Source organism: Felis catus, chromosome A1 (assembly GCF_018350175.1).
Source record: "Felis catus isolate Fca126 chromosome A1, F.catus_Fca126_mat1.0, whole genome shotgun sequence".
In the NCBI taxonomy this organism is placed as follows: Eukaryota; Metazoa; Chordata; class Mammalia; order Carnivora; family Felidae; genus Felis; species Felis catus.
The window spans coordinates 208,834,320-208,859,223 of NC_058368.1; the positions used below are offsets into that span (position 1 = coordinate 208,834,320).

At 48.1% G+C, this 24,904-nt stretch overlaps 2 protein-coding genes and 1 non-coding gene across 5 annotated transcripts; 2 read left to right on the forward strand and 1 right to left on the reverse strand.

The window, feature by feature from the left end:
• The first annotated feature begins 149 nt into the window (after positions 1-149).
• GDNF (glial cell derived neurotrophic factor) lies at positions 150-24,904 on the forward strand. 2 transcript variants are annotated; one of them, XM_006928045.5, is made up of 3 exons: positions 150-406; positions 5,004-5,180; positions 24,290-24,904. In XM_006928045.5, the coding sequence occupies exons 2-3, from the start codon at positions 5,030-5,032 to the stop codon at positions 24,772-24,774; spliced, it is 636 nt and encodes a 211-aa protein (XP_006928107.1). In that variant the 5' UTR covers positions 150-406; positions 5,004-5,029; the 3' UTR covers positions 24,775-24,904. The 2 variants fall into 2 exon arrangements, with proteins under 2 accessions (XP_006928107.1, XP_044893949.1); XM_045038014.1 differs by having other exon boundaries at positions 5,004-5,102.
• On the reverse strand, positions 1,858-5,006 carry LOC123380209. 2 transcript variants are annotated; one of them, XM_045038013.1, is made up of 2 exons: positions 4,574-5,006; positions 1,858-4,135 (listed from the first exon to the last, which is right to left on the reverse strand). In XM_045038013.1, the coding sequence occupies exon 2, from the start codon at positions 3,201-3,203 to the stop codon at positions 2,271-2,273; it is 933 nt and encodes a 310-aa protein (XP_044893948.1). In that variant the 5' UTR covers positions 3,204-4,135; positions 4,574-5,006; the 3' UTR covers positions 1,858-2,270. The 2 variants fall into 2 exon arrangements, with proteins under 2 accessions (XP_044893948.1, XP_044893947.1); XM_045038012.1 differs by having other exon boundaries at positions 4,240-5,006.
• On the forward strand, positions 22,728-22,812 carry TRNAQ-UUG. Its single transcript has one exon. It is a non-coding gene; the product is annotated as a tRNA-Gln (tRNA).

Here is a 24,904-nt window from a genome sequence, read left to right on the forward strand (position 1 = left end):
TCGTGCTACCAAGCGCTGCGCCCCGAGAAGGCGCAGAGCGCTGCCGCAGCCGCTGAGCCGCCCGCCGCGCCCCGGGCCCGCGCAGCCCCGGCCAAGAGCGCGGCGCGCGCAGCCGTGTCACCCCCCCACCCAAGGCAGCGGCGGCTGCTCGGACCTCGGTTTCTGGGGGTGCAGGGCATCGGCGGAGGAGCTGTCGGCATCCCTCGCCCTTCTCGAGGCGGCGGCGGCGGGAGCCTTGGCTGCCGCCTCCAGCGCGCCCTCGCTGCCCCAGGATTTCGAACTCGTGCCCCTGACCTGTTGGGCGGGGCTCTGCGCTCCTGCCCTTGGCCCGGATGGGGCTCCTGGCTGGGACTCGGGGCTCCTGGAGTTAATGTCCAACTGGGGGTCTGCGGAGACCGGATCCGAGGTGAGTGGGGAAGCGGGCCGGGGGTGCAAGGGGCGGGAGGGCGCGGCGGCCTGCAGGGCGCGGAAGACAGAGGGGGCGCGGCCGGACCCCAGAGCAGGCGGTAACATTGGAAAGAGGAAAGACTATATGGAACCGAGGCGCCGGGAGGATAGAGGAGAGAGAGAAGTTGAACGGGAGAGGGGCTGGCCTTGCAGAGATGCCGTTGCCTTTCCACGTGGGCAAAGAGCGCTGGTGCCCGATGCCTGTGGACCCCTGGAATGCCCGAGAGGGTCAGTTTCCCTCCCCGACTCGGTGGGGCGCTCTTCTGTCAAGTCCCAGGACGGTGCGGGTTTGGGGTTATCTTTGAACCCACCGCGACCAGAAAGTGTCCTCTCTGGACGTGCAGCTGCAGAGATACCATAGTCTGGAGTATAACTTACTATTGAGCTTATTTGGGTCTGTTCCGAGGGAAGGCGCACACCGTGGAGGGGACTGCTGCAAAGGTGCTGAGAACGTAAAAATAGCGGGCTAGCCTCTTCCAGGGTGCTGTCTTGCAAAGCTACATTCCTCGCCCTTTTCTGAACCCGATTGCTTGCACTTTGATAATCCCCGCAACCCCAACTAACCATGGCCGTCGAGGTTAGGAGAGGGGCTGCCTGGACAGTCCAGGACTTGAGTCTCCGCCTCCATCAGTTTCTTGAAATTCTTCAATGTCTCCGCCAGGCCATCGAAGTTATTTTAGTGACCTTTTTTTCCTGTACTGTGCCACCTTCCCAATAACACCCTCCACCATTACCTTGCACCTCTGGGCTGATTGCGCCGTGGCTTGGTTTACCAGACCCACCCGGTGAAAACGAACCCTCATCGGGGAGTGGTGTGGCCTTTTACCGGAACCCCCAGCCTCCTGGCGCCTCCCTGGTTTGGGCTGTGGCAAACCCGCCCGCAGAGCCGACGCGCGCGCCCGGGTGGGGAGGGGGGGTGCTGCCCAACCCATTGCTCCCAACATTTTTGCTCATTGGCGGGGACAAACACAACTCTTCCGGCCCCTGCCGCCGGTGTGCTCGAGCGTACTCCACAGTACTTTGAATGTACATTTAAAGTATTCCGAGGAAGAAATGCAGCTTAACTTCACGCACGCACCTCTTCCTCCACCTCAAAGTAGGAGCCGCTGGGCTTCCGCCCGGCCCGGACCAACTCTAGCGCCCTGTTTAGCCACACCTTCGGTTTGGCGGGGTTTGGGACAGGGTCGCCTTTTCAACAAGTGTCAGATGCCCAGGGAGCCCGCAGCGTCCCAGCCCACTGTCGAAAGGGTTTCGGCCGTCCCCCCTCCCCCCGGAATATGGCCTCGGGCCCCTTACAGAGAGACCTCTCCCCAGACTGCACGCAGAAAACGTCCCTCCTTTTTCTTTCCCCTGGTCTTGGGCCCAACAGTTAGGGGGAAATAAGTTCTCCGTCAGGCTAGGACACGAGGCACACTTAAGAAAAGCAATACATCTTTCAGCAACTTGTGTCCCTACTCCAAAAAGAAAACTCGGAGTTACAGCACGCCCCCCACCACCCCGCCTCCCTTTTCTCTCCCGGAGCCCTGGATCTTGAAGGCAATGCCCAAACCTCCCAGCCTGCCAGACAGAGGAAGGCGCGGGGGCACGGGCGGCGGAGGCACTCGCCCCCGGGGAAGCTATCACGAGGATGCGGGGAATTGAGGGAGGGGGAATTCTAAAAGGTTACTGAGACACCAGCTCAGGTGAGGTGGGAAGGGGAAAACTGGGGAGAGGATGAAGGGTCGGAGCCTGAAGAGCAGGCAACACTGGTGAACACATCCGGAATTTTCGGGAGTAATTTGGTATTACGGGGAATGAGGGAGGGAGGTGCTTGTTCACCGGTTTCATACTTTAAAAGACGACGCAGCCTCTTTCGCGTGGGCACTACAGGACTCGGACGGTTTCTGGTGCCCCCTGGTGCTGGGAACCCAGAAGCGCCCCACCGTGAGCCGCGGCTTTTGCCGGCACTGCGGCTCTCCAGGGCGCCCTTTCCGCCGCGGGCCTGGGGACCACCGGTGCGGGCGCCCGCGACGCGCCCTTTCCCTGCGGGCGGCGATGGTCCGGGGCGCAGAGGGGAGGCGTCCTGTGGGGTACAAAAATGGGTGCGGGGGCACCTGGTGGAGCCGACTTCGGGAGGAAAGCGTGGTTACCGCACGTGGCAGGCAGCGCGTTAAGCAATTCGCGCGCATAGCAAAGGCGGCTGGTTGCAGGCGGAAACACGTCCCGCAGCTGTGCTTTGAGAAAGCGGTTAGGGGACAAACAGGGAAGGGGCGGGGGGGGGGAGGAGGGATGAGTTGGGGGGCCCAGATGGGCTCTGAGAAAAGCGTCCCAGTAGATCGCTGTGTGTGCTGAGGCCCCAACCCCCCGCCTCTTCCTTCGCCCAGCAGATACCGGGAACTAAAGAGCCGCCCCGAGTAGAGCCGGCCCCGGCGATGCTCCGAGGGAAGAATGCGCCTCCCTGTCGCGGGGGAGGTGGGAGCGTGCTTTCCGGGCCTGCGCCGCACCCGGCCGCGGGCGGGAATGGGAGCCGGGAGCCTCCTCTGGCCAAGCGGGGACTTTTCCACTGTTTCCTCTTTTGCCAACTTCTCCACACTTATAATTGAGGATCTCCACGTCCAATTTAAAAAGCTCTCCGTCGGCCAAGCAGGAAAAAAAGGAAAAACCCTCTTAATGCGGAAGGGAAATCTGGTGCCTCTGTCGCTTCCTGCTGGCGGGCACCTCGATTTGGAATGGCGCATTAACCCCGCTGCTCCCTGCTCCTCAGGGCCGCCAGCCATTTCGCACGCATCCTGGAGCTGGCACCGGGGCGAGGAGGCGGGAAGCCTCGCGTCCCCCCATTCCTCTCTGTGCGCTCATTTTGCACGGCGTGGGTGCAGTGTTGCCTGGGCCGCTGCGCCAGAACCCAGACCTTTCCCCCCGGGTTTGTAAACCAGCCAGTGCGGCATGAGATGCCCGGAGCTACAGGTTGCCTGGAGTTCCCAGCCTCTACAAACGCCCCGAGCCCCACAGTTGCTTAGCGAACAGACTCCCGAGGGATGGAAAATGCATTCGTCTCCGCAGCGGTGGGAGGTGGAGACCGAATTAAACGCTTCCCCGGGTGGCCTGCAAGGGAATCTGGGCGGGAGTTCTGGGTGGAGATGGGGGTAGGGCTGCTGGAAGGGAGGCGGGTAAGCCTGGGAACGTATAGAAAGATGTCAGGCCGAAGTTTCTGCTTTTACCTGGAAACCGTCTTGCTCTCTCCCATGGGAAAAGTTCAAGGAGATTTTCCTTAGAATCGTATTTGGAGGAGAGGGGATAATCAGTTGCATGAATCTCGTAGTTCCCACTTGAGAATTCCCTTGGAAACTGAACCCTGACATTGGGAAGACACTGGGTAACATCACACCCCGAGGTGCCTGGGTCCCCTCCACCTCCTGATTGGGTGGGGCAAGCCCCGAGTTGACAGTGCCTTTTTCTCGCCCGCCCCCAACTGCGATTGCGCAGTCCGCCTTTCTAGGGCTGTTGAGGCCTGGGAGGCCAAACGCAACCCCGGTCTCTGAGAACTGAGCCCCAACTCCGCACCGTTTCGTGGTCTAGGCCTTCGGGTGCCCGTGCGCCTCCGCAGCGTCAGAGGCGGCGTACAGTTGTCTCGGAGTGACCGTGGCAGGGGCACGAGGATCTCGAGACTCCTCTGGGAGGTGAAGGGATTTGGGGCCAGAATCTCGCAAAACTGCAAAAATAAAATAGAGCGTGTTAGGGTATACCACGAAGGATTAAAATTCTCAAGACAAATGCAACCTAACAGCAATGCTGGGGCATTTATTGAGCGCTTACTTTATGCTCCTCTAGGTCTTTCATACGTTGTTTAATGTTCATAACTTAAAAGGTGGAAGTAATAATTTAAACTGAGTTGACGCTTTGGGAAATAACATAACGCAGGTATTCCCGTTCAGGCCAAAATTCTCCAAGTCCTTACTAACTTCTTGTCCAGCAACAAAATACTTCCATAAATAAGTGTGAGTGATGAAGCGCTGGGGTGGAGTGAGTCGGGCCACCAGGCCTGCCCCTGTCAGCAGGATCAGGACCCCGGGCAGAGGGACCTTGATTTTATTCCTAAAACGAAAAGCTGGCCGATTGCTTGGGTGGAAGGCTGGTTCCCTGGACCTACCAGAGCTGCCGGGAAGGTCGGGAGGTCTCTAACTGGGGCTGAGGATGCAGGGTGGTCGCTGCCTCGTCGTTCCCAGGGAATGGGGAGGTGGGGATGCCAGTACTGGTTTCGTCGTGTTGGCCGGGTATCGTGCTGTCGTCGTGTTGGTACGAGCAGGGGCAGCGGCCCCGCTGGGAAATCTGACCCCCGGATCCAGTAGCAAAAGAGAAGGGCAGTTGTAGATAGATTGGATGTGGAGAGCCAGCGGCGCCTGGGACGCAGACGGGACTTGGAAGGAGGGCGCGGGATGTCCAAGGAACCGCTGGGCTGCAGCCGTCCGGGAGGAGGGCCGTGACGAGTTTGAAGGGGGGCACCAGGACCCGCCGGGATGCCGCGTCCCGGGCGTCCCGGCCTAACGCGCACTCGCCGGTCCTCTTCCCCGCCCGTGCAGGTGCCGCCGCCGGACGGGACTCTAAGATGAAGTTATGGGATGTCGTGGCTGTCTGCCTGGTGCTGCTCCACACCGCGTCCGCCTTCCCGCTGCCCGCCGGTAAGAGGCCTCCCGAGGCGCCCGCCGAAGACCGCTCCCTCGGCCGCCGCCGCGCGCCCTTCGCGCTGAGCAGTGACTGTAAGAACCGTTCCCTCCCCGCGGGGGGGCCGCCGGCGGTCCCCCACGCACCCCCACCCGCCGCCCGCACGCACCCCAAGCTGGCAGGGACTGCTGTACGGCCTCCCACGCCCGCGCGTAAGCCCCCTCCCAGGGTGTGGTTGCCGGTTGCCGCCCAAAGGCCCCGACGCCTGGTCGTTATATGACGCGTGCTGGTTCGTCCAGCCCAGGGGGTATCAAATGTTTATGCTGTCCGTTTAGCGTTGCGATGAACAGATATTTTCGCTACCACTACCACCACCATAGGAAACCAACACAGCCTTCCCCTTTTCTAAGCGTCCCCATCCTGTAGACACACTCCCTTTTTTTTTTTTTTTTTTTTTTTTTTCCTTTCTTCCAAAGCCCTTTATCTGTTTGGGTGTGCCTGGCTGTGCCGAATTCTGAAAACAATTGCATTTCCATCCTAAACTGCCCTTGCAAGGGAAGAGGCTGAGGTTTTTCCAAAGCCAAGCCAGAGTCAGAGAAAACACAGAAGGGCCTCGATTTCCAGAACAAGCATCTGGGTAGTGTCAAATCTGTTCAGAAAAGTTCCGGTTCTAGAAAGCCTGAACGGTGAAAAGTGCTAGCTAGGACTAGGGGGAGAAAAAGCTGTAGTTCACTGCACACGCGACAATATTAACTCTTAAGAAAAGACTACATAGATAAATAAATAACTGTGATTTCCCCCTCAAAAATGTTTTAGATGGCACTCTATTAGGGCATGTCAACTGTGATTTGATATAATTTACCCTCTGCTCTTCAGAAGTTTATCTGTTGCTTAAAGCAAGGTATGTGCAGACATTAAAAGTTAGAGGTTATTGGGGAAATATGTAGGTAACAGAGGTAGCAGTAGAAAATGTGACACAACCCCGATATAAAGCAATGGTGAGCTGTAGCCTGGATGTCACCCTGGCTACTCCCTCTAGCTATTTTGTACTTAAACTGAAGTCAAGTGCACAATGGAAGCAGCCCCCGGGGCAAGTCAGTTGTATGCTAAAGAGTCCCCCAAACCTAGTGGCCTTGAGCTAAAAACAGTGCAGGAAACGTGATGTGCTCATTTTATGCTTAATTACAACAATAAAAGCATCTTCTTCCAGAAGTCCCAAGAAAAGGGGGAAAAGTGCATTTTTTAAGGCAAATTAAGACTTCAGGAGAGACTTGGGGTTAGGAAAAGAACATCCGTTGATCCCTTGAAATTAAAGTAACTGTTCCAAGGGTTTCTGTCAGTTAGTTGTATAAACCTATTTTTTTTTTCTAAAATTTATTTATTTTTGAAAGAGAGAGACAACAAGTGAGGGAGAGGCAGAGAGAGGGAGAGAAAATCCGAAGCAGGCTCTGCATCGTCAGCCCAGAGCCCCACTCCGGGCTCAGTCCCACCAACTGTGAGACCATGACCTGAGCTGAAACCAAGAGTCAGATAATTAACCAACCGAACCACTCAGGCGCCCGTGTATAAACCTATTTTTAAAGGCTTCGGTTTCAACCATGAATTTCTACTTTAGTAGAATATAAATGTTTAGTAGTAGTAGTAGTATATAAATGTTTCTCCAACAGAAACAATATAAATGTTTAGTAGTAGTAGTAGTATATAAATATACTACTACTAAACAATATACTAAACGATATAAATGTTTAGTAGTAGTAGTAGTATATAAATGTTTCTCCAACAGAAACTTAAATTTAAAATGCCCCTTAGTGCCATTGTCTTCAGAATAGTACCCATGAGAGCTGAGTAAGCAGCTTTTCGTTCACTCAAACAGCCTAGGCCAGAGGAACAGGAACAGTGTTAGATAATAGTTCTCTAGCCAGGATGTTCAGGAGAAATATGACTGGGCCTGATTATGAAGCTGATTAATTCATGGAAATTTAATTAGCATATTAGTATCATGTCTACCTCAGCTTATTCAATGCTGGCTCTGCTTTCAACTAATTCTGACTTTGGACAAGTTACTTACTTACTTTAGACCTCAGTGAAGTTTACAACCATGCCATAAAGGGAGGCCTTTCCACTCCCAAACGCCAATGGCTATGAGATTTTGTCCCCTTAGCCTTCATGTTCCTGCCCTAACTGTCCTCTGGGTAAAGGCTCAGGAGGAGAGACACCCCCCCCCCCCACCTCACTGGAATCCCCTGGGGATCTTTAATGGCATACTGATGCCGGACCTCACCCTGAGAGATTCTGATTTAGTTGGTTTGGGGTGTGGCTTGGGCATTTGGAGATTTAGATGTCCCCCAGGTAACTCTATTGTGCAGTCAGGGTTGAATCCCTATGATTTGATAATACTCTAAGAAAACCTGTGCCCCATGTAAGATAGAACCGGTAACAAAGCAAACAAGGTAGCATAATCCCACTGATTAGGGCAGGGTAGGGTGTGCAAAGGACTGGTGGGAGAAGGGACATTACTTCCCTTTTCCAAAACTGATGCTGAGTCATCACTGGACAAGATTCCTACTACTGTATTTACATTTGGACCAGCAGAACACACCCGATTCTGTTTTATCTATGGCAAGACCCAGTAGATCCTAGAGGACATTTGAAACGGAAACATTCCAAAGAGAAACTGAGCTGCATTGTAAGCCAAGTTGACTTCTTTCCAGGTATGTTCAATTCGGTAGCAAGCTGTCAGTGCAGGGAAGGCAGAATAATGACAATGTGCAGACTTCGAACACTCAACCAGAGTCAGCATGCCCCTGTCACAGTGCTGACATGTATATCTTGCACTCTACACCGTGCAACTGGTTAAGGCTTATGTAGAAAACATTAAGTCACTCATTTCATTCGAAAATCGCCCCTCTTATTTTCAAATGCTTGTGACTCAGTGATTGAGCAAAGGCTCTTTCGGGCCACCTTAACAGCCACTCTGTTCAAAGGGGGCTGGACTGCATGCACTCACTCCTGAGGTTGTATGTGTTCTGCTCCCAATGTAAATGAAATGGCCAGAATTCTGTTTCTAGCATCATCACAAGGTGAACCACCAAATAGAATGCAGAGCTGGCTCACTTGCTTGCCTATAGGTTGGCTATCAAGTAAAAGGGCTGGGGCTACCTCCTGTAGCAACTACGAACTTGTCTAAACTCAAGGACTTGTGGTTTTCCCTTTGGGGCATCCAAGACTTTTCCCTTTAGCTATCTTTTTCTTTTGTTTTCTGTCAGTATCTTCTTCAAAGGGTGATTAGAGCAGGTGCGAGGAACCTAGGAGGTGAAAAAGAAGGTGAAATTAGCAGATGTCAGCATTGTAGGGCTGAAAGTTAACCCCTTGTGGTCCTCAGGGTAAAGCAGTGTGTCCAAAGTGCCAGAGTTCCACCACGGTGGGTGGCAGTCTGCAGACACTGGGACCAGTTTCCCCAAACCACTGAGATGCAGAGCTTTTGGTTTTGCTACCTAGGGAGGAAGGTCTTCAACTAGTGACTCAAACCCTGTTGCACAAGGTTGTCTGAATTTATTAAAGGTTCGTTAATCGTCATGTATGCTGGATCTCGGCTGTATATGGCAGCTCTGTGTTTCACAAGCAAAAGCAGAAAGTGCATGTGATTTTAAAATTTGCAACCTAGGGGCGCCTGGGTGGCTCAGTTGCTTGAGCGTCTGACTTCGGCTCAGGTCATGATCTCGCAGTTCCTGGGTTTGAGCACCATGTCGGGCTCTGTGCTGACAGCTCAGAGCCTAGAGCCTGCTTCAGATTCTCTCTCTCTGTCTCTCTCTCTGCCCCTCCCTGTTCATGCTGTATCTCTCTCTCCCTCTCTCTCTCTGTCTCTCTCAAAAATAAAATAAACATTAAAAAAATAAAAAATAAAATAAAATTTGTGATCTAAAAACATTTATTTGTTCAACAAATAATGTCTGCCTACAGGTGCCAGGCACTGTCCTAGGTGCTAGGAAATCCCTGGTACATGAAATAGACAAAAGTCTCTGCCTTCACGGCACATACTATCCTAGTAGATGTATAGTGTGGTACGCTTAAGCAGTATTGTAAACCAAAACTAAACATGAACTGCCTTGGGCTAGGACAGTGGACTTTTGGTGTGCCTAGAAGCCAAGAAGAAACAGTGAGCATTTGTTAAATTATAATTATAGGTAGTGCACAATTTATGGTAATATGATGGGATTATATTCCACCAGTTTGGTAGCAAGTGACAAAATTTTCTATGAAAACAATCTTATAAATCAAGCCTGGGCTGGACCACACAAATCTAGGTGTAAACCATAATATAGCTAAAATATAATTCACAATATTATTAGGCTAGAGCCTCTTCCTGGGGTGTCGGTCCCATAATCTGCAGAAAGAGGGCACAGAGCAAGAAATCAGGGAATTTCAACAGGCAAGCGTTGCACTTCACACAGTCAGATCAGACTAGGGTTTGGATCCCAGCCTGGGCACATAACCAGCTATTGCTTTTCTCTTAAACCTCAGTTTCCTCATCTGGAAAACGGGGACAGTATTAAAACCGTCTCAGGGGCTGCGATGAGGGTTAAACAAGATAATGCGCTGTAAAACCCATGCCCCATAAGTATTGCCGTTGTTAGTCGCCATCTTCCTCCTTCCAACAGCCCAGTGAACGCCTTTTTCTGGCCTCCCCCTTCCTTTTCAGCCTCTGCCAAGACATTGCTCTAAATGGTGGAATTTCAAGTAGCACAACATAGTAAGGACAGTGAAAGAAATGCAAGCCTTACAGGCAGGCTCTTTTGGGCCCTGAAGTCATCATTTGGTCAGCACTAGTCAGGGTGGCCTTGCCTGGAATTCTACCACCGCATCCCCCCACCCCCCGCCCCCCACCCCCCTCACCCCGGGTCAGGCTCCCTGGCTCCTCCTGGACTTCACACCTCCTTCTCTTCCTCATTTTCTGAGCCCATGTAGTTTCTGTGAAATTTTTCCCACCAGCTTCCCGTGGGCATGTTAGGGTGACCCTCTTCTCCCACTGCACGAAGGCAGACAGACCCTTGTGTAAATGATGGGGGTTGAGGGGGTGGTTTGGAGGCTACCTATATTGAGTATTTCTGTTTTAAGTGATCCCTGTTGGATATTTAATTTAAAAATGCTTATTTTAATTTGGTTCAGAAACCCAGCAAAAAACTTTCAGTGAAATTTAGTAAATGTTCAGCCCATTGTTATCCAGCAAAGGAAGCTTCTAGAAGCTGGTTAAATGTTAAAGTTTCAAATCTAATGTTATGGGATATAGAATTTGGAATAAATAAGCATCTACCTATTGCTTTTTCTTGCTTTACTGGCTGTATGAATGAGCTGTACTATAATAAATTAACTTCCCAAGCTGAAAAGGGGCCCTGCCCCTTGGGATGAGGCTCCTGAAATCAATAAATTGCATGTCAGACCCTTTTAGGAAGCACGGATTCCTCACTTGAGATCTGAGACCAGTATCTCACTCTGGCCCCAGTCTGGAGACCTATATCAAACTGTCGCCATTTAGTGAAACCTATTTCAGGCTTAATTTGGGTTGGCCAATCTTAGGACCTTCAGCTGACCCAACAGCCTAAGAATTATGCTTAAAAGATTCTGCTTTCACTGATATAAAAATAAAAGGGCTTTTCTCCCCCCTAACATCCCTTTCATCTTTATTTATTTAGCCCTTAATGGTCCATAGCACCTTCATTCAATTAAAACACTTATTTAATCAATCACTTGAGCTCAATCAAGAAGCAAGTCTTAAATATCTTTAATGTGCTAGGTGTTGTGTGGCTTCAAAAAGACAAAATTGCGAATTTAAACAGCTCGTGATCTAGTTACACACAATGGATAGGCAGATGGGTGGGTGGGCGGATTAGCAGTCAGACAGATAGATATGTCTACCAAGGGCTTTACATTAGCTGAGGTCATGGTAAGAATTCCTAGCAATGAGGTCACTGGGATTTAGAGATCATAGCAGGAAAGGATTCAGGGAAGAGTGAGGATTTGAGCTCATACTTGAAAGATGGGTATTAGGAAGGGAAGGGAAAGGGAAAAAGGCACATTCCAGACTCAGGAGAAGCATAGGCAAATTTATGACTATGATATGGGGAAGGGGCAGGTGGTGAATACAAGGAGGAGGCCAGACCAGTCGCCAAGTGCTGCGAACAGGTGGCAGGAAGTGGTGTGAAATTTAGGATATCTCCGTAGGTGATACCCAGATTATGAGATGCTGTAAAATCCTGGAGAAGAAGGGGTTTGCTTTTTTTTTTTTAAGTTTATTTATTTATTTGGCGGGGGGAGGGAGACAATACGAGTGGGGGAGGGACACAGAGAGAGGGAGAGAGAGAGAATCCCAAGCAGTCTTCACGCTGACGGTGACAGCGTGGAGCCTGATGTGGGCCTCAGACCCACAAACCACAAGATCCCCGACCTAAGCCTAAACCAAGAATCTTACGTGTCACCGGCTGAGCCACCCAGGCGCCCCAGGGGTTCTCTGTTTTTGATGGCAGCAGGGCACCCCTGGAGCCTCTCATGTAGGCAGGTGGCTGGGAGTGGGATTGTGCTGAACTTCTTGCTGCAGAAGTGACTCAGGTACACAGGCCGCTCACGAGTGGAGTCGGTGGCATAGGTGTAGTTTTCATTTTGCAGTATTGTGCCCTCATTTGTAAAAAGTTTCTAGGCATAGACACAGTTTACTAATCCTCCAGTAAGTGAATAACTACAACTACAAGCTGAATAATAAAGCTAGTGCCATAGTGCTTCTTAGTTATCCACGTGGTCAACTCCGTTTTTAATGAGTAAGTTTTATATCTTATGCTAAAATTAAGGAAGTTTGAGCTCTACTGGAAAGGAGGAGATACTTGTATCCCCATTTTACGGAATAAGAAATGAGACCCAGAGACCTGCTCAAGGTCACAAATCTAGTAAGTGATGACACCGAAATTTAGACCTCAGACTTCTGGTCTCAAAGCCAGTATTTCTTGGCTTAACACAGACTGTGTTCCCGTATTAGTAGACTGAGAAAACACAAACACTGGCTTGCTAAAAATACATTCACTAACCCTGAAACACAGATTTTTCAAGAAAATCAAAAGAGCAAGCTAATAGAAGCAAGGAATATTAAATTATCTTTATCTTTAAGCCTTTTTTTTTTTTTAATTTCCATTTGGGTAGCAGCCGGCCTAGGCTTATATTATTAATAGCTACTTTGAAATCCAGACCAGAAGCTTTTAAGGAGGGATACGTGAATTTCTGTACGTACTTCTATATCACTGATGTTTGTTGCAGTGAGAGCAGGCTCCTGAACATTTGGGGACAAAGTGAGGTCTGCTCGAATGTTTGATAGGCTGGCAGCATTCGGGAGGCCTTCTGGGAGGCATTCATTCTCAGATCATTCCCATTTTGCCCAGGGAAAGGGGACATTCACATGGGAAGCCACAGGTGACTGCACAAGCACCAGAGTGATCGCCACAGCGGGAATAAATGGATCTGCACAGGCCGAGCTTGGGTCACCACTGGGAATTGACCAGTTAGCTCAGTAGAGACAAAACCCACTTTGGCATGACCTTAATAAGGTAATGGAGGTAGAAAGGTGTTTTGTTTTTTTTTAATGTTTATGTATTTATCTTAAGAAAGAGAAAGAGAGGCAGAGAATCCCAGGCAGGCTCCACCCTGTCAGCGTGGAGCCCGACGTGGGGCTTGAACTCCCCAACTTCGAGATCATGACCTGAGCTGAAATCAAGAATCGGATGTTTAACCGACTGAGCCACGCAGGTGCCCCTGGAAAGGCATGGTTTTAAAAGTCTTCAAACTTTTTTGTTTGTAAACCTGCAGAAAGAATGTTGAAAAACTATTGTGCAGTTCTGAGATGATATCTATAATTTTTTAATCACAAGCTTAATAGTTGTACGAGATATAATTTCCAGGGGATTGGCAAAATCTTGGAGCTGCAAATTTAGTTGATTCAGTGCGTGGAAAACCATCAAACTACAGCCCAGATTAATTGACTTTTGGGTCAGAAAAGATATTACTTCATTTTCAGTTTAAAGACACATGTTAATGTATATCCCTGACAACCATTACACTTCTGGATCCTAATTAGGTGATGAATAGACAGATGGGTGGATGGACAGACAGATAAAGCCCAGAGCCTTGCTGTGAGTGCCTGGCCAGAAGGAAATATGGAACCACCCACTTCAGAATATCTTGGTTTATTTGTATGGGACTTCATAGTACATAGTTCACAATACAATTAACACCCATGTATCCTTTACCAAGACTGACCTCTTAGCATTTTGCTTTTTTTTTTTTTTGAGAAAAATTTTTTTTTCCTTGAGAATTAGTTGCAAACATAACATCAAATATTCGGCACGTACCTTCTAAGCACGAGGACTTGACCTTATATAACCACAGTTCAGTTGTCAGTCTCAGGAAGTTTAATAATACTGCTATCCAATAGATAACCCATATTCGGATTTCCCCAGTTGTGACAATAATGTCCTTTGTAGTTTGTTCTCCTTAATCAAGGATCACAAATTGCGTTTGATTATCATATTTCTTTATTCTCCATTAGAATAGCTCTGAAGCTTTTTTTTTTTTTTTTTTTTTTTACCATGACATTGACAGTTTTGAAAAGATCTGATGTCTTGCCTGCTATTTTGCAGACTGCCCTTCAGTGTGGATTTCTGTGATTGTTTCCACGTTATGAGATCCGGGTAAACGTCCTGGGACTAAGTTTGTGATGGTGTGTCCTCATGTCGGGAGCCACCCGATCCCAGTGTGCCCCAAAGAGCCATGCGGCCTGAACTGTCCTCACATGGCACCTGCAGCTTTCATCCCCTGGACGGGGCTTCCCAGTGAAATGAGTGAGATGGGCAGGAAGTGCACCTCTCTCACTGAGGTGGAAGGCTGATCGCAGGAGGGGACGTGGGAAAAGAGAACCCGCCACAGGAGCGTTCGTAGGCTGATTTCAGGATGCAGCACCTCGGAAACTGATTCCTTTAACCTGTAGAAAGTTTTCGTGTGCCCTCAGCAGGACACCTGCCTGCTCAGTGTGAAAACACGGACCCATACCCATAGTGGACACAAAAATATCATTCGTGGGCTGTGAACTCGGTGGGTGTTTGTGTGGTTAGTTTTCGGGCATTTCTGGGGAGCACAGAAGCAGCAGCACAAACAGCACCTGCTCCTTCCGCACCCAGACCTCAGACCGCTCTGCTGGGGCTCCAGGCCCTCTGCTCTGGGGAACACAATAGACCAGACTAACAAGGGACAGTGTCTGCACCTCCTTCGGGCTAATCTGGCTTTGTGCAGACAGGCAGAGTTGATCTTCACACTGCTGCCCCCGTGTAGGTGTCGCTGAAGAATTGTCACGGGCAACCATATGGACTTCAGACCCCATTGGTTAAATGTTTTCAGGCACTGAGCAGAAAACTCTGTTCCATTGTGGTAAAGATGGGACTATCCCCATTTTAAGGGGAAATTGGGACTCCGCAGGCTTAAGCAACTCAGCCAGACTCTGGACCAAGGGCAGCCCGAGTCCGGAACTCACTCTTGTGACCAGACCCCCCCCAGGTCCCCTCCTGCCAGCCCAAGACACTCCTATCTGACCCCTCTGGCTATGTCAGGAAGAGAAAAGTCAGGTGTTGGGATTTTGTAAATGCCAATCATTGTTGAATGATAGGTATAGCTGATTTCATGAGGAGTCTTTGAGATGCCAGTAAATTCATTCACTGGGGGGTAGAAAGTCTCTCCTCACATCTGACTACAGGAATCTATGGAACTGGCCCAGATGATTGAGAACACTTTTCTTTCACCCCCTTTATTTTCCTTTCATCTTCTTTTTATCCCTCCTCTTCGTGCCCAAGTCCCTCAGACCCTCAGCATATTCCTCTTACCCACGGCCCCTGGGGAGGGCTGAGGGAAGTAGGATGCAGAACCCTGGAACATTCTGCTGCGTCTGGCTTCAGGCAGGGCTTTGTGGGAAGGAAGAAGCCAAGGGTCCTTTGCTTCCAGGTTCCTTTCGAGTTTCCCCTCAAAAACCACCCTGCCTCTGATAACACCAGAAGGGATTATGTTTTCAATTGACTTTTTGCGCACTTGATTTTATTGGGTCACTTTCTCACCCTTCCCATAAATTTTTTATAAAGGCAATAGCCGAGCTCATGGTGTGTGCTTGTTAGCATGGGGCGTTTACTGCTGACTATGGAGTGCTTTTAGCTCACACCAGGCGTTCATGGATTAGTTAACAAATGGACGCCCTATGGGGTGTGTTTGTGACTTAAAAGCAGGAGAATGGACGTTTTCACCCCAGGGGAGCCATGCTGTATTACTGTAAAATTATTAACATAACTGTAATAAAAGCATGGACCACATAGGTGGAAATCAGAACAGGGCAATGAGAATCTGGATAGCAAAATGATATCCTGTCCGTCTCCTCCTGAGTGAGGTTTTTTGGCTATTTGTATTCATGGAATAATTTCCATTACACTCATGACAAGTTTTCTTAGTTAAGTTGTAAGGTAAAAATTCAAGATAGTATAACTAATACTCGTGTGCAATGCTGGTCAGAGTAGGTGGAGACAGTGAATAAAATGGCATTTTGAAAAGCGAAGTGGCTTTTAAAAGTGTACCCGAGGCTCCTTTTCCTAGTCTCTGAAATGGTTTGCATTCTCGCTGGTCTTTTTCCTCTGCCTTGAGAGGATCCAGAAATGCTTTTTTAAACAACAAAACACTGGTGTTTTTATAACGCAAATACTTTTCAAATAAACCCGTGTCATGCCTTCTTGTCAACAAACCACGGGTCACGGAGAGAATGCACTGGTAGCTCCGGCAGTGGTCACAATGACTTAGTAAATTGCCACAACCGCTGATTATTCTTTGGGAAAGAGCTGCCATAGACTCCTCTTGAAGGTAACCCAAGAGTACCCAATAGCTAGGACAGCCCGTCTCACACTGGGTGAATACTCTGCCTGGTACAGGAAAGCAAGGACGGTCATCAGCATTCTGGGGCTTAGTGACCTGTAGACTTTTTATTTTTAATTAATTCAAATGAGTGAATAAAATCAACGCTTATAAATAGCAGATGACAAAACGCCGTAGAACTCTCCAGAGAACTGGAACATTCTCATGGACTAACACCACACATTTCAGAGGTCACTGAGGGGCAAATAAGAACAACAGGCAACAGCTTCCAAGACAAACTGGATCTATGATGCATTTGGTAGCAGTTACCGTGGGCGATTCTAGCCTTGGAAGCATCAGCCGGGTATGACCCAAACGTGCTTGAAGCAGCGAAAACAGAAATGGATAAAAATGAGATTTTAAGAAAATGGCAAGTGTAGCGTTTGACTATCAGCTGATGGGGACAGAAGGATGACAGCATACTGGTGTACTGTGTCCCCTCAGAAGTCATCGGCTCCATCCCTACCTTTATAGATACATACTGAGGTGTAAGGATGCCTCCCACGAGAGGAGACAGTTCACCTCTTTAGGCAAGAGGTAAACCGAAAACGTTGAGAACGCTAGAACCTAAAATACCTCCCATGGAAGGAGAAGGCCCCACAGCTCAGGAGTCAGAGCGCTGGTCTTATAAAATACCTCCCTCGGGGTTTTGTGGGGCCCTGAGCAGAATGGTCCTGCAGCATCAGCCAGAGGCGGGCCTCTCCCTAACAGGGTTGACCGAAAATGAATTCCCCACCAAGACCTAGACTGCCTGCATGTTAGGGTTTTAGCACTTGGGGAGAGAGTGGACAGAGAAGGTCTCATTAACCTCAGAAGGGCTAAACAACTAGTCCAGGGTCACGAGTCCAAGGTCAGGGACTGACCCCAGACTGTAATTCCAGGCTCTACAGCGAGAGCCTCATCATTTGGTGCCAGAGTGAGTTTGAGAAGTTTCCGGAGATGGGGCCTCTCTGTCTGAAGCTGCCATGCCACCACCCTTGGCTGCTGGTTTTCCGGTTTTAACTGGGAAATTGCCAGATCTGCCTTAGAGTGATATGCAAGAACCAGGGCATGGGAGATTCCCCTGAAAGGCATGGCTTTTCCATTTTCAGAGACAGTTTACTGTATCCTGTGGCTCAGGGCAGCCTAACTTTAGAATCTCCTTCATGTAACTCGGTTCGTACTGGATTTTCCAACAAAAGTCGATATCTCACTTCTTGTTCTGAATTTGGTAAATGTGTACAGGTGAAATCAGCATAATTTTGCACTTGCTCCAGAGTAAATTACCACATGCCTCAAGACTTGAAAAGCTGCATGGTAGTAGAATTTTTACTTAAAAACAAATAGGTGGCCTGGGACCCTAGAACAGGTGGAGCTTTAAAAACTAAACCAACTGAGTTCACATTTACGAGGAATGTGGGTTTTTTGTTTTTTGTTTTTAATCTTCTCTAAGCTTCAGTTTCCTGATCTGTAAGGTTAGGTAATATGCAATCTCTAGCCTTGCAGGGATGTTGTTGGCCTTAAAGTTAACATTGTGTGAAAGTAAGCATCCTTCCTACCTTTATATTGGTAATATTTTTAAGCGCATCCAGGAAGTTATTTTAAATATAGAATGATGAAATTTTGTAATGTGAGGAATTTTAAAGCTAAGACTCCACCACGTGGTTCTTACAACATTTCAGTGTTAGCGATGAAAATCATGTTTGTATCTTATTGAAAAGTAAAAACAGGGATGCCTGGGTGACTTAGTTGGTTAAGCGTCCGACTTTGGCCCAGGTCATAATCTCACAGTTCATGAGTTCGAGCCCCACATCGTGCTCTGTGCTGACAGTGCAGAGCCTGCTTGGATCCTCTGTCTTCCCTCTCTGTCTCTCTGCCCCTTCTCTGCTTGCACTCAATCTCTCTTCCTCTCTCTCTCAAAAATGAATAAATATCTTAAAAAAAATTTTTTTAAAGAAAAGTAAAAAAATGTATTCTAAAAGAATGACATTAGTTGGGAATTTTCTTGAGAAGTTAATCAACCAGGCTGATTCTTTTCATGTAAACACACATGTGCGCATGTGCATACACACAGATATGTATGTATATATGTGTGCAGATAGATGGAACTTCTGTTTTTCATATACATATGAAACTGCGGAGCAGTTTGTACTTTACCAGGTGCACAGGTGGGTAAAGAATATCAGATTAAATATTCCCACCCGCAGGGGTTTTTCCCCTTGTGTCCCATCTGTGGACGGCCTTTCAGGAGAGGCTCTGCATGGGAGGACAGACTGCCCAGCACTCAGCAACCCCAGGCTTGGCCTTCCGTGGCCTCATACCGGAAAGGGCACCACCTGGAGCAAAGCCATTCAGGCACTGGTTCCAGATGCGCCCCCCCCCACCTGTGTGGCCTTGGCTGAAGCGGCAGCTCACTTCTGTGGACCTCAGTGTATTAACCCTTGCCCTTCTAGTCCATAGAAGCTGGGTGCTTTACAGTTATGTACAGAAGCTGGTCCTCCCCAGAGCAAGAAATAGTTGGGCCTTCTTGCTGGGCCTCTGCATCCCTGAGGCTTACTTGGCCCGGAAGACAGCTCCTCTAAGAGGAGGTACTGTGGGTCCTAGGAGCCAGCCCCCTTTATTCTGGAACCCTCAGAGCCTCAGAGGCCTTCCCTCCATTCTCAGAGCCCATTCCTACTCCGGGTGAGGCGTTATCTCCTCACTGCTTCATAGATAACTTTGTGCTGCCTTCCTTTGGGGCCCATGGGTTCAAGACAGGCTGAATGAAGGCTGCCTTAGGCCCCTGGGCTGAGGACACAACTTGATAGGAATATAAAATGACCTCTTTGATTAAAATATAGTTAATAACCTGTAGTGTTTTTAAGAGAAATCTAACGTTTAGGAGACTGCTTTGTCTATTCAATGCCTACTCAACTCAGATAATGTTTTGAATTATGTACTTTTTAGGTAGCCTATTCCAAGGACTACTCTGAGGCCTTACCGTTGTTTCTATAAAAACTCAACTGCCTTTACAAAACAGGCAACATCCCAGTCCTTTGTTCCTGAGGTGACTTTACTATATTTTCCCCATAATCGAGGCAGGCAAAGTCTCACTCTGAATGGTTTATTCCCAGAATTATGCCCCAGTACAGGGTCTCATTTGTTTAAATAACACTGTTTATACAAAGGACACATCAAAGTTAAAGTATTTTAAAGAGAATAATGCCAGAATATGTGGTTGCATACTGCAGGATCACTTAAATGCATTTGAACATCTTGATTTTTTAAAAACGTTAGCTTTTAGATGGACATGTTTTTCCCAGATACATCCTCCAACTGTGTCTGGGAAATGAGCAAGTGTTTGACCTAGTTTTTTTTTTTTTTAATGATGCTCCTTTTTTGTGGTTTGCAAATACTTTACTATCAAAGTTAATACTAATGAAGGCTATTTGTGTAGCAGACGTTCTGCCAAGCCCTTTATAGGAGGAAGGAGGAACTGATATGCTATTAGGTTTTAATCTAAGGAACTAATCCAAAGCCCAGCCCCTCTGTTTCCCCTCAGTGACATGAATTCTTGGAAGATACAGGCAGCTGTGGGTCTGCCGGGGCTGCGTTCGAGGCTCTGCAGAATTTCTAAGGACAGGCGCGGTGAGGCGTATGGCTCCTTATGCCCCCAAAATGCCTAGTGTTGATAAATTAAGGCACCTCTCTATAAGTGAACTCAGCATCAACATGCCTGGAGTTAGTAATTTAGTTGGAAGACACAGGTCTAGTTGTTCTCTGGCTTTTTCTGGTTTCTAAAATTCATATCCATGTAAGACTTGCAAGATGAATATTTATTTTTTGCTCTATTTTTCAAGAAGGAAAAGAAGGGAAAAAGAGAAGGGGAAAATAAGAACCCTTCGACTCGATAAGAATCGCCTCCGCCCTGAACCTGGGGCTTCCATAAATATTTCCACATTAACAATAAGGTATGAGGGGGATTTTCCCATCAAATGAGAAATTCTTATTAGCTATACCCTTTGGTGTAACATTGAACATTTATTGACTGCTTTCCAGGTTCCTGGAAGCCTTTTAATTCAGGATCAATGATCTGTTCACCACCTCGTCCAAAAGCATGGGTGATTGGTACATTCACACTGCTACACTCATCACCCTGAAAAAGCCAGGTGGGATATCAAATCAAGGGACTAAATATTCTCATCACAAAGTATAAGTATGTCGCAAACATTATTTAGGACTGCTTATACTAAAAATTTATCTGCTATTAACCTGAAATTCAAATTTAACTAGGGTGTTCTGCATTTTATCTGGCGGGCACAACCAGTGGACAAAGCCATGCAGTCAAGATGTCGTAAAAAGGAAGGAAAAGGTTTTGGGGGAACTTTGAAAGTATCAGGCAATAAATAAGAACACTATATATACTGATTCAAATTGTTATTATATATAACTCCAGTGGTACAAAATTATGTAATTTATTGTTACATAAATTAATAAGTCTCTAAACCAGTATCAGTTGAACTTTTGCAACTCAAATGTTTTCCCATGAGTTTAGGTTAAAATTTTGGTAATGTTTCGTCCTCATTTCTGATTAACCTTCAGTTGATTCCTAAGCGATTTTAACTTTCTGTGTCCCCAGGTTCTTAAGTTACTGATCCATTCAGGAATTCTCGAATGGAGCGCAGGGTTGGGAAGGGGGACCCTCATGTGGGTCCTTTTGTAAAACAAAGAGTCTTTGGGGGGAACATGAAGACTTTTTTTGTACTTGGATTAATCACCCCTAATATATCAATTTTAGAAGTTCGGATTCCTGTACGAGCATGGTTTTTTGAAACTGAGCACAACTAAACCTAATTTCCTCTTCAAAGCTTCTTCTTGAAAAAAAATCGCACAGTGTCAGCAGCTCCTTTTTCAAAATAAGAAACTCTGGTTTCTTTAAACCAGAGTGATTTCAAGGTTTTTGTGTTTTAAGAAGAGAAAACTTCCTAAGGAAGTCAGCTAGAAAGTGGTTCAGAGGAAATGACAAACTCAGAGTACCCTTCCACGCCAGACCCTGGGAAGGTGTCCGTCCCATGGAGCACGAGCCGTTTCCCAGGCTCAGCATGAGGTGGATATTGAGAGACAGCACGTGAGTGCTTCAGGAAACTGGAAAGGAAAGTCAGCTTGCAGCTGGATGTTTACCTCTCAGGTGGAAAATGATGGTGCCACTCAGGGCATCATCGCGGCTTCCTGTTTACTTTGGAGCCTGTTATATTTCATAATGGTGTTGTTCTCAACTGAAGCCCAAGTGTCCCCTTGAAAAATTAAGGACTCCTTCTTCTGTGCTTTTTCAAGTGCCCTAATTCATTCAAAAAGTACGGAGGGCCTCCAGGGGGCAGACCTATTTTAAGCACTTGGGATTCATTGGTGAGCAAGCCAAGCAAAGGTCCCTGCCTCCTGGAGTTGACTTTCTATTAGAGGAGACAATGAATAAAAAAACATAAGAAATAAGTCCTACAGTGTGTTGGAAGACTGTATAGTTGGGGGCGGGGAAGCAAGGGAGGAGGGTCTGAATTCGGGTTTGGGGACAGATTGCATTTTAAACAGGGAAGTCAGGGTAGGACTTGGTAGTGATGACATTTGGGCAGAGATGTGAAGGGGATGCGGGAATTAGCCTGTGTGTCTGATCTGTGGTTCTCAACTCACGATGATTTTGCCCCAGGGACATTAAGCAATGTCTAGAGGAGGGTGGGGGGATACTACTGGCACCTCCTGGGCAGAGGCCAGGAATACGGCTCAATATCCTACAACATGGGAGGACAGCCTCCCATAGCAAAGAATGATCCTGCCCAAAATGTCAGTGGGGCTAAAGTTGAGAAACCCTGTATGTGAGGAACGGTAAGGAGGCCAGAGAGGCTAGAGTGGCAGAAAGGAAAAGAGAAGTAGAAGATGAGGTTCAGACGTAACAAAGGCTGGAGGAGAAGGGGTGGCCAGGTCAGGTAGGGCCTTAGGCCAGTGTGGACTTTGGTTTTTACTCCAAAAGAAATGGGGAGCCTTTGGAGGGTTTGGAACAGAGAGGGACATGACCTGCATTAACGGTTTTAGGACTATTGCTCTGGCTGCTGAATGGAATATAGACTGAAGGCTAAGGCTGGCATGAAGGAGTTCAGGGGCTGCGGTGGGAATCCAGGCAGAGATGTTGGGGCTCAGACCAGGAAGCAGCTTCGTGATTTCCATGCAGCAAAGACATCCACAGCCAAATTTTAGGTATCAGACAATGAGGTGTTCTGGGGATTCCACACAATCTCCACTCTTTTCATTACAATGCATCCTATAATATAATATATATATTCTATATAACCTAGATAGAGGAGTATCGATCAATATAGGTCTCTCAGTTGACCAAATGATCAGTAGACATGGTTAAGTTGCGTTAGCTGGGTTTTGTTCACACAATAGGATACCTGATATCTGTTTTAACAATCAGTGCATGAAAAAACAGTGTGCCATGGGTGAGGCACAGTGTAACCCTTCTCTGCTTTACCATGGTCTTGGCAAAACGTAGTTCGCTCTTGTGAACAACTATTTTGAGGTGTATTTTTCGAAGCCGCGTACAACCCTAAACATGCTCAATTACCTACAATTGGGATGGAGGGAGCATAAAAGGTCTAGGACCTAATAACCAGGGGTTTGAATAGCTTTCTTCTTTTAGAAATGTATTTAATTGAGGCGCCTGGGTGGCTCAGTTGGTTGAGCGTCTGACTTTGGCTCAGGTCATGATCTCATGGTTCGTGAGTTCGAGCCCCACGTCGGGCTCTGTGCTGTCAGCTCGGAGCCTGGAGCCTGCTTAGGATTCTGTGTCTCCTTCTCTCTCTCTGCCCCTCCCCTGCTTGTGCTCTGTCTCTCTCTGTCTCTCAAAAATAAATAAATGTAAAAAAAAATTTTTTTTAATAAAAAAAAGAAATGTATTTAATTGTTCAAATAGCTCCTCTTCTCTTACTTGCTCAGCCAAAGCAAATGCTGCAACAGAGCAGAAAATACTAAGGGATTGGGAATTCACGCTCTTACCCAGAGGTCTCGGGCATCTGAGAAGCATCGCCTCCCCATTCCTCTGTGTGATCTCCGTAAAGACTACATCTCTTGTCCTGTGTCCTCCGCGGGAATCCCGGGGCTGCAGAGGCTGGGCCCCACCCCGGGGTCAAGCCGCCTCTCCCACAAACAGCATCCCATTGATTGCTGATACATTTAAATGTCTTCTCACAGTATGACTATATATTTTTAATTTTTTAATGTTTATTTTTGAGAGAGAGACAGAGTGTGAGCAGGGGAGGGGCAGAGAGAGAGAGGGAGACACAGAATCCGAAGCAGGCTCCAGGCTCTGAGCTGTCAGCACAGAGCCCGGCGCGGGGCTTGAACCCACGGACCGCGAGATCATGACCTGAGACGAAGTCGGACGCTTAACCGACTGAGCCACCCAGTCTCCCCTGCTGTAATTTTTTTTTTTAAGTCATGCTGGTCCAAGGAAGCGGTAGTCTCTCGGTCAGTGAAAAGTAGGTTGCCAGGAAGTTTTTAAGGAAGTTTTAACATACAGTTGGATCCATGAGCTTTTCACTGGTTCTATCAAGTTGGGTCTGGTCCCAGTCAGCCGCCCAGAGGTGTCGAGTCGGGGAGGGGCTCTGGGGAAGAGTGCTCCGTATTGCAGATGCGAGTGGCAGTGGTGGAGGATCCTTCCCGATCCTCGCCCTCTAAGACAGGGCTTCTCCAAGTACGGTCTGCGGGTCACCTACATCAGAATTCACTAAAAATGGAGATTCTTTGGCCCCCTCCCCGCACCTTCCACCAAGGGCAGGGCCGGGAATCTGCATTTCAGTGAGCATCCCGCACCTTCTCATCCACACGCACATCTGAGAGCCACTCCTCTAGCTTCCATTAGCAGCCGTGAAAAATGGCCTTCAAGGATCAGCCTGCTCACAGCAACCTCAATACAGACTCGTTCAGCACGGCAGCTGTTATGCAAATGAAAGGTGCGCTTCTAAGGATTTGCTTTCTGCAAGGAAATGTGTCACCCACCACGCTAGTCTCCCCTTTTAACTGGATACGCTTCCTTCTGTGGAGACGTGGGTGCGTTCTAGCGTCTGTTGTCGGGGGAAGACAGTGGTTACGGAGCCTAACTGGCTGGTGGCTCCGCTGTGGGTCCCATCCTGGCTGACTGTCGGAGGCACTTTGATGTAGCAGACTGCTTGAAAGGATCGCTGTCATCTCACGTGACCTTTTCTGTTTCCTTGTTGAACAGCAAATATGCCAGAGGATTATCCTGATCAGTTTGACGACGTCATGGATTTTATTCAAGCTACCATCAGAAGACTGAAAAGGTCACCCGAGAAACAAATGGCCTTGCCGCCTAGAAGAGAGCGGAATCGGCAGGCGGCGGCCGCCAACCCGGAGAATTCCAGAGGGAAAGGTCGGCGAGGCCAGAGGGGCAGAAATCGGGGTTGTGTCTTAACTGCGATACATTTGAACGTCACCGACCTGGGTTTGGGCTACGAAACCAAGGAGGAACTGATTTTTAGGTACTGCAGCGGCTCCTGTGATGCAGCTGAGACAATGTACGACAAAATATTAAAAAACTTATCCAAAAACAGAAGGCTGGTGAGTGACAAAGTCGGGCAGGCATGTTGCAGACCCATCGCCTATGACGACGACCTGTCGTTTTTAGATGACAACCTGGTTTACCATATTCTAAGAAAGCATTCCGCTAAAAGGTGTGGATGTATCTGACTCGGGCTCCAGAGACCGCTGTGTATTGCATTCCTGCTACAGTGCAAAGAAAGGGACCAAGGTTCCCAGGAAATGTTTGCCCAGAACGGAAGATGAGGACCAAGGAGGCAGAGGAGGAGGAGGAGGAGGA

Coding starts and splice junctions, on each gene's coding strand:
- LOC123380209 (XM_045038013.1), bottom strand. CDS start 3,203: ATGGCTGGCGGCCCTGAGGAGCAGGGAGCAGCGGGGTTAATGCGCCAT.
- GDNF (XM_006928045.5), top strand. CDS start 5,030: ATGAAGTTATGGGATGTCGTGGCTGTCTGCCTGGTGCTGCTCCACACC. Junction 5,181..24,289: donor CTTCGCGCTGAGCAGTGACT/GTAAGAACCGTT, acceptor CTTGTTGAACAG/CAAATATGCCAGAGGATTAT.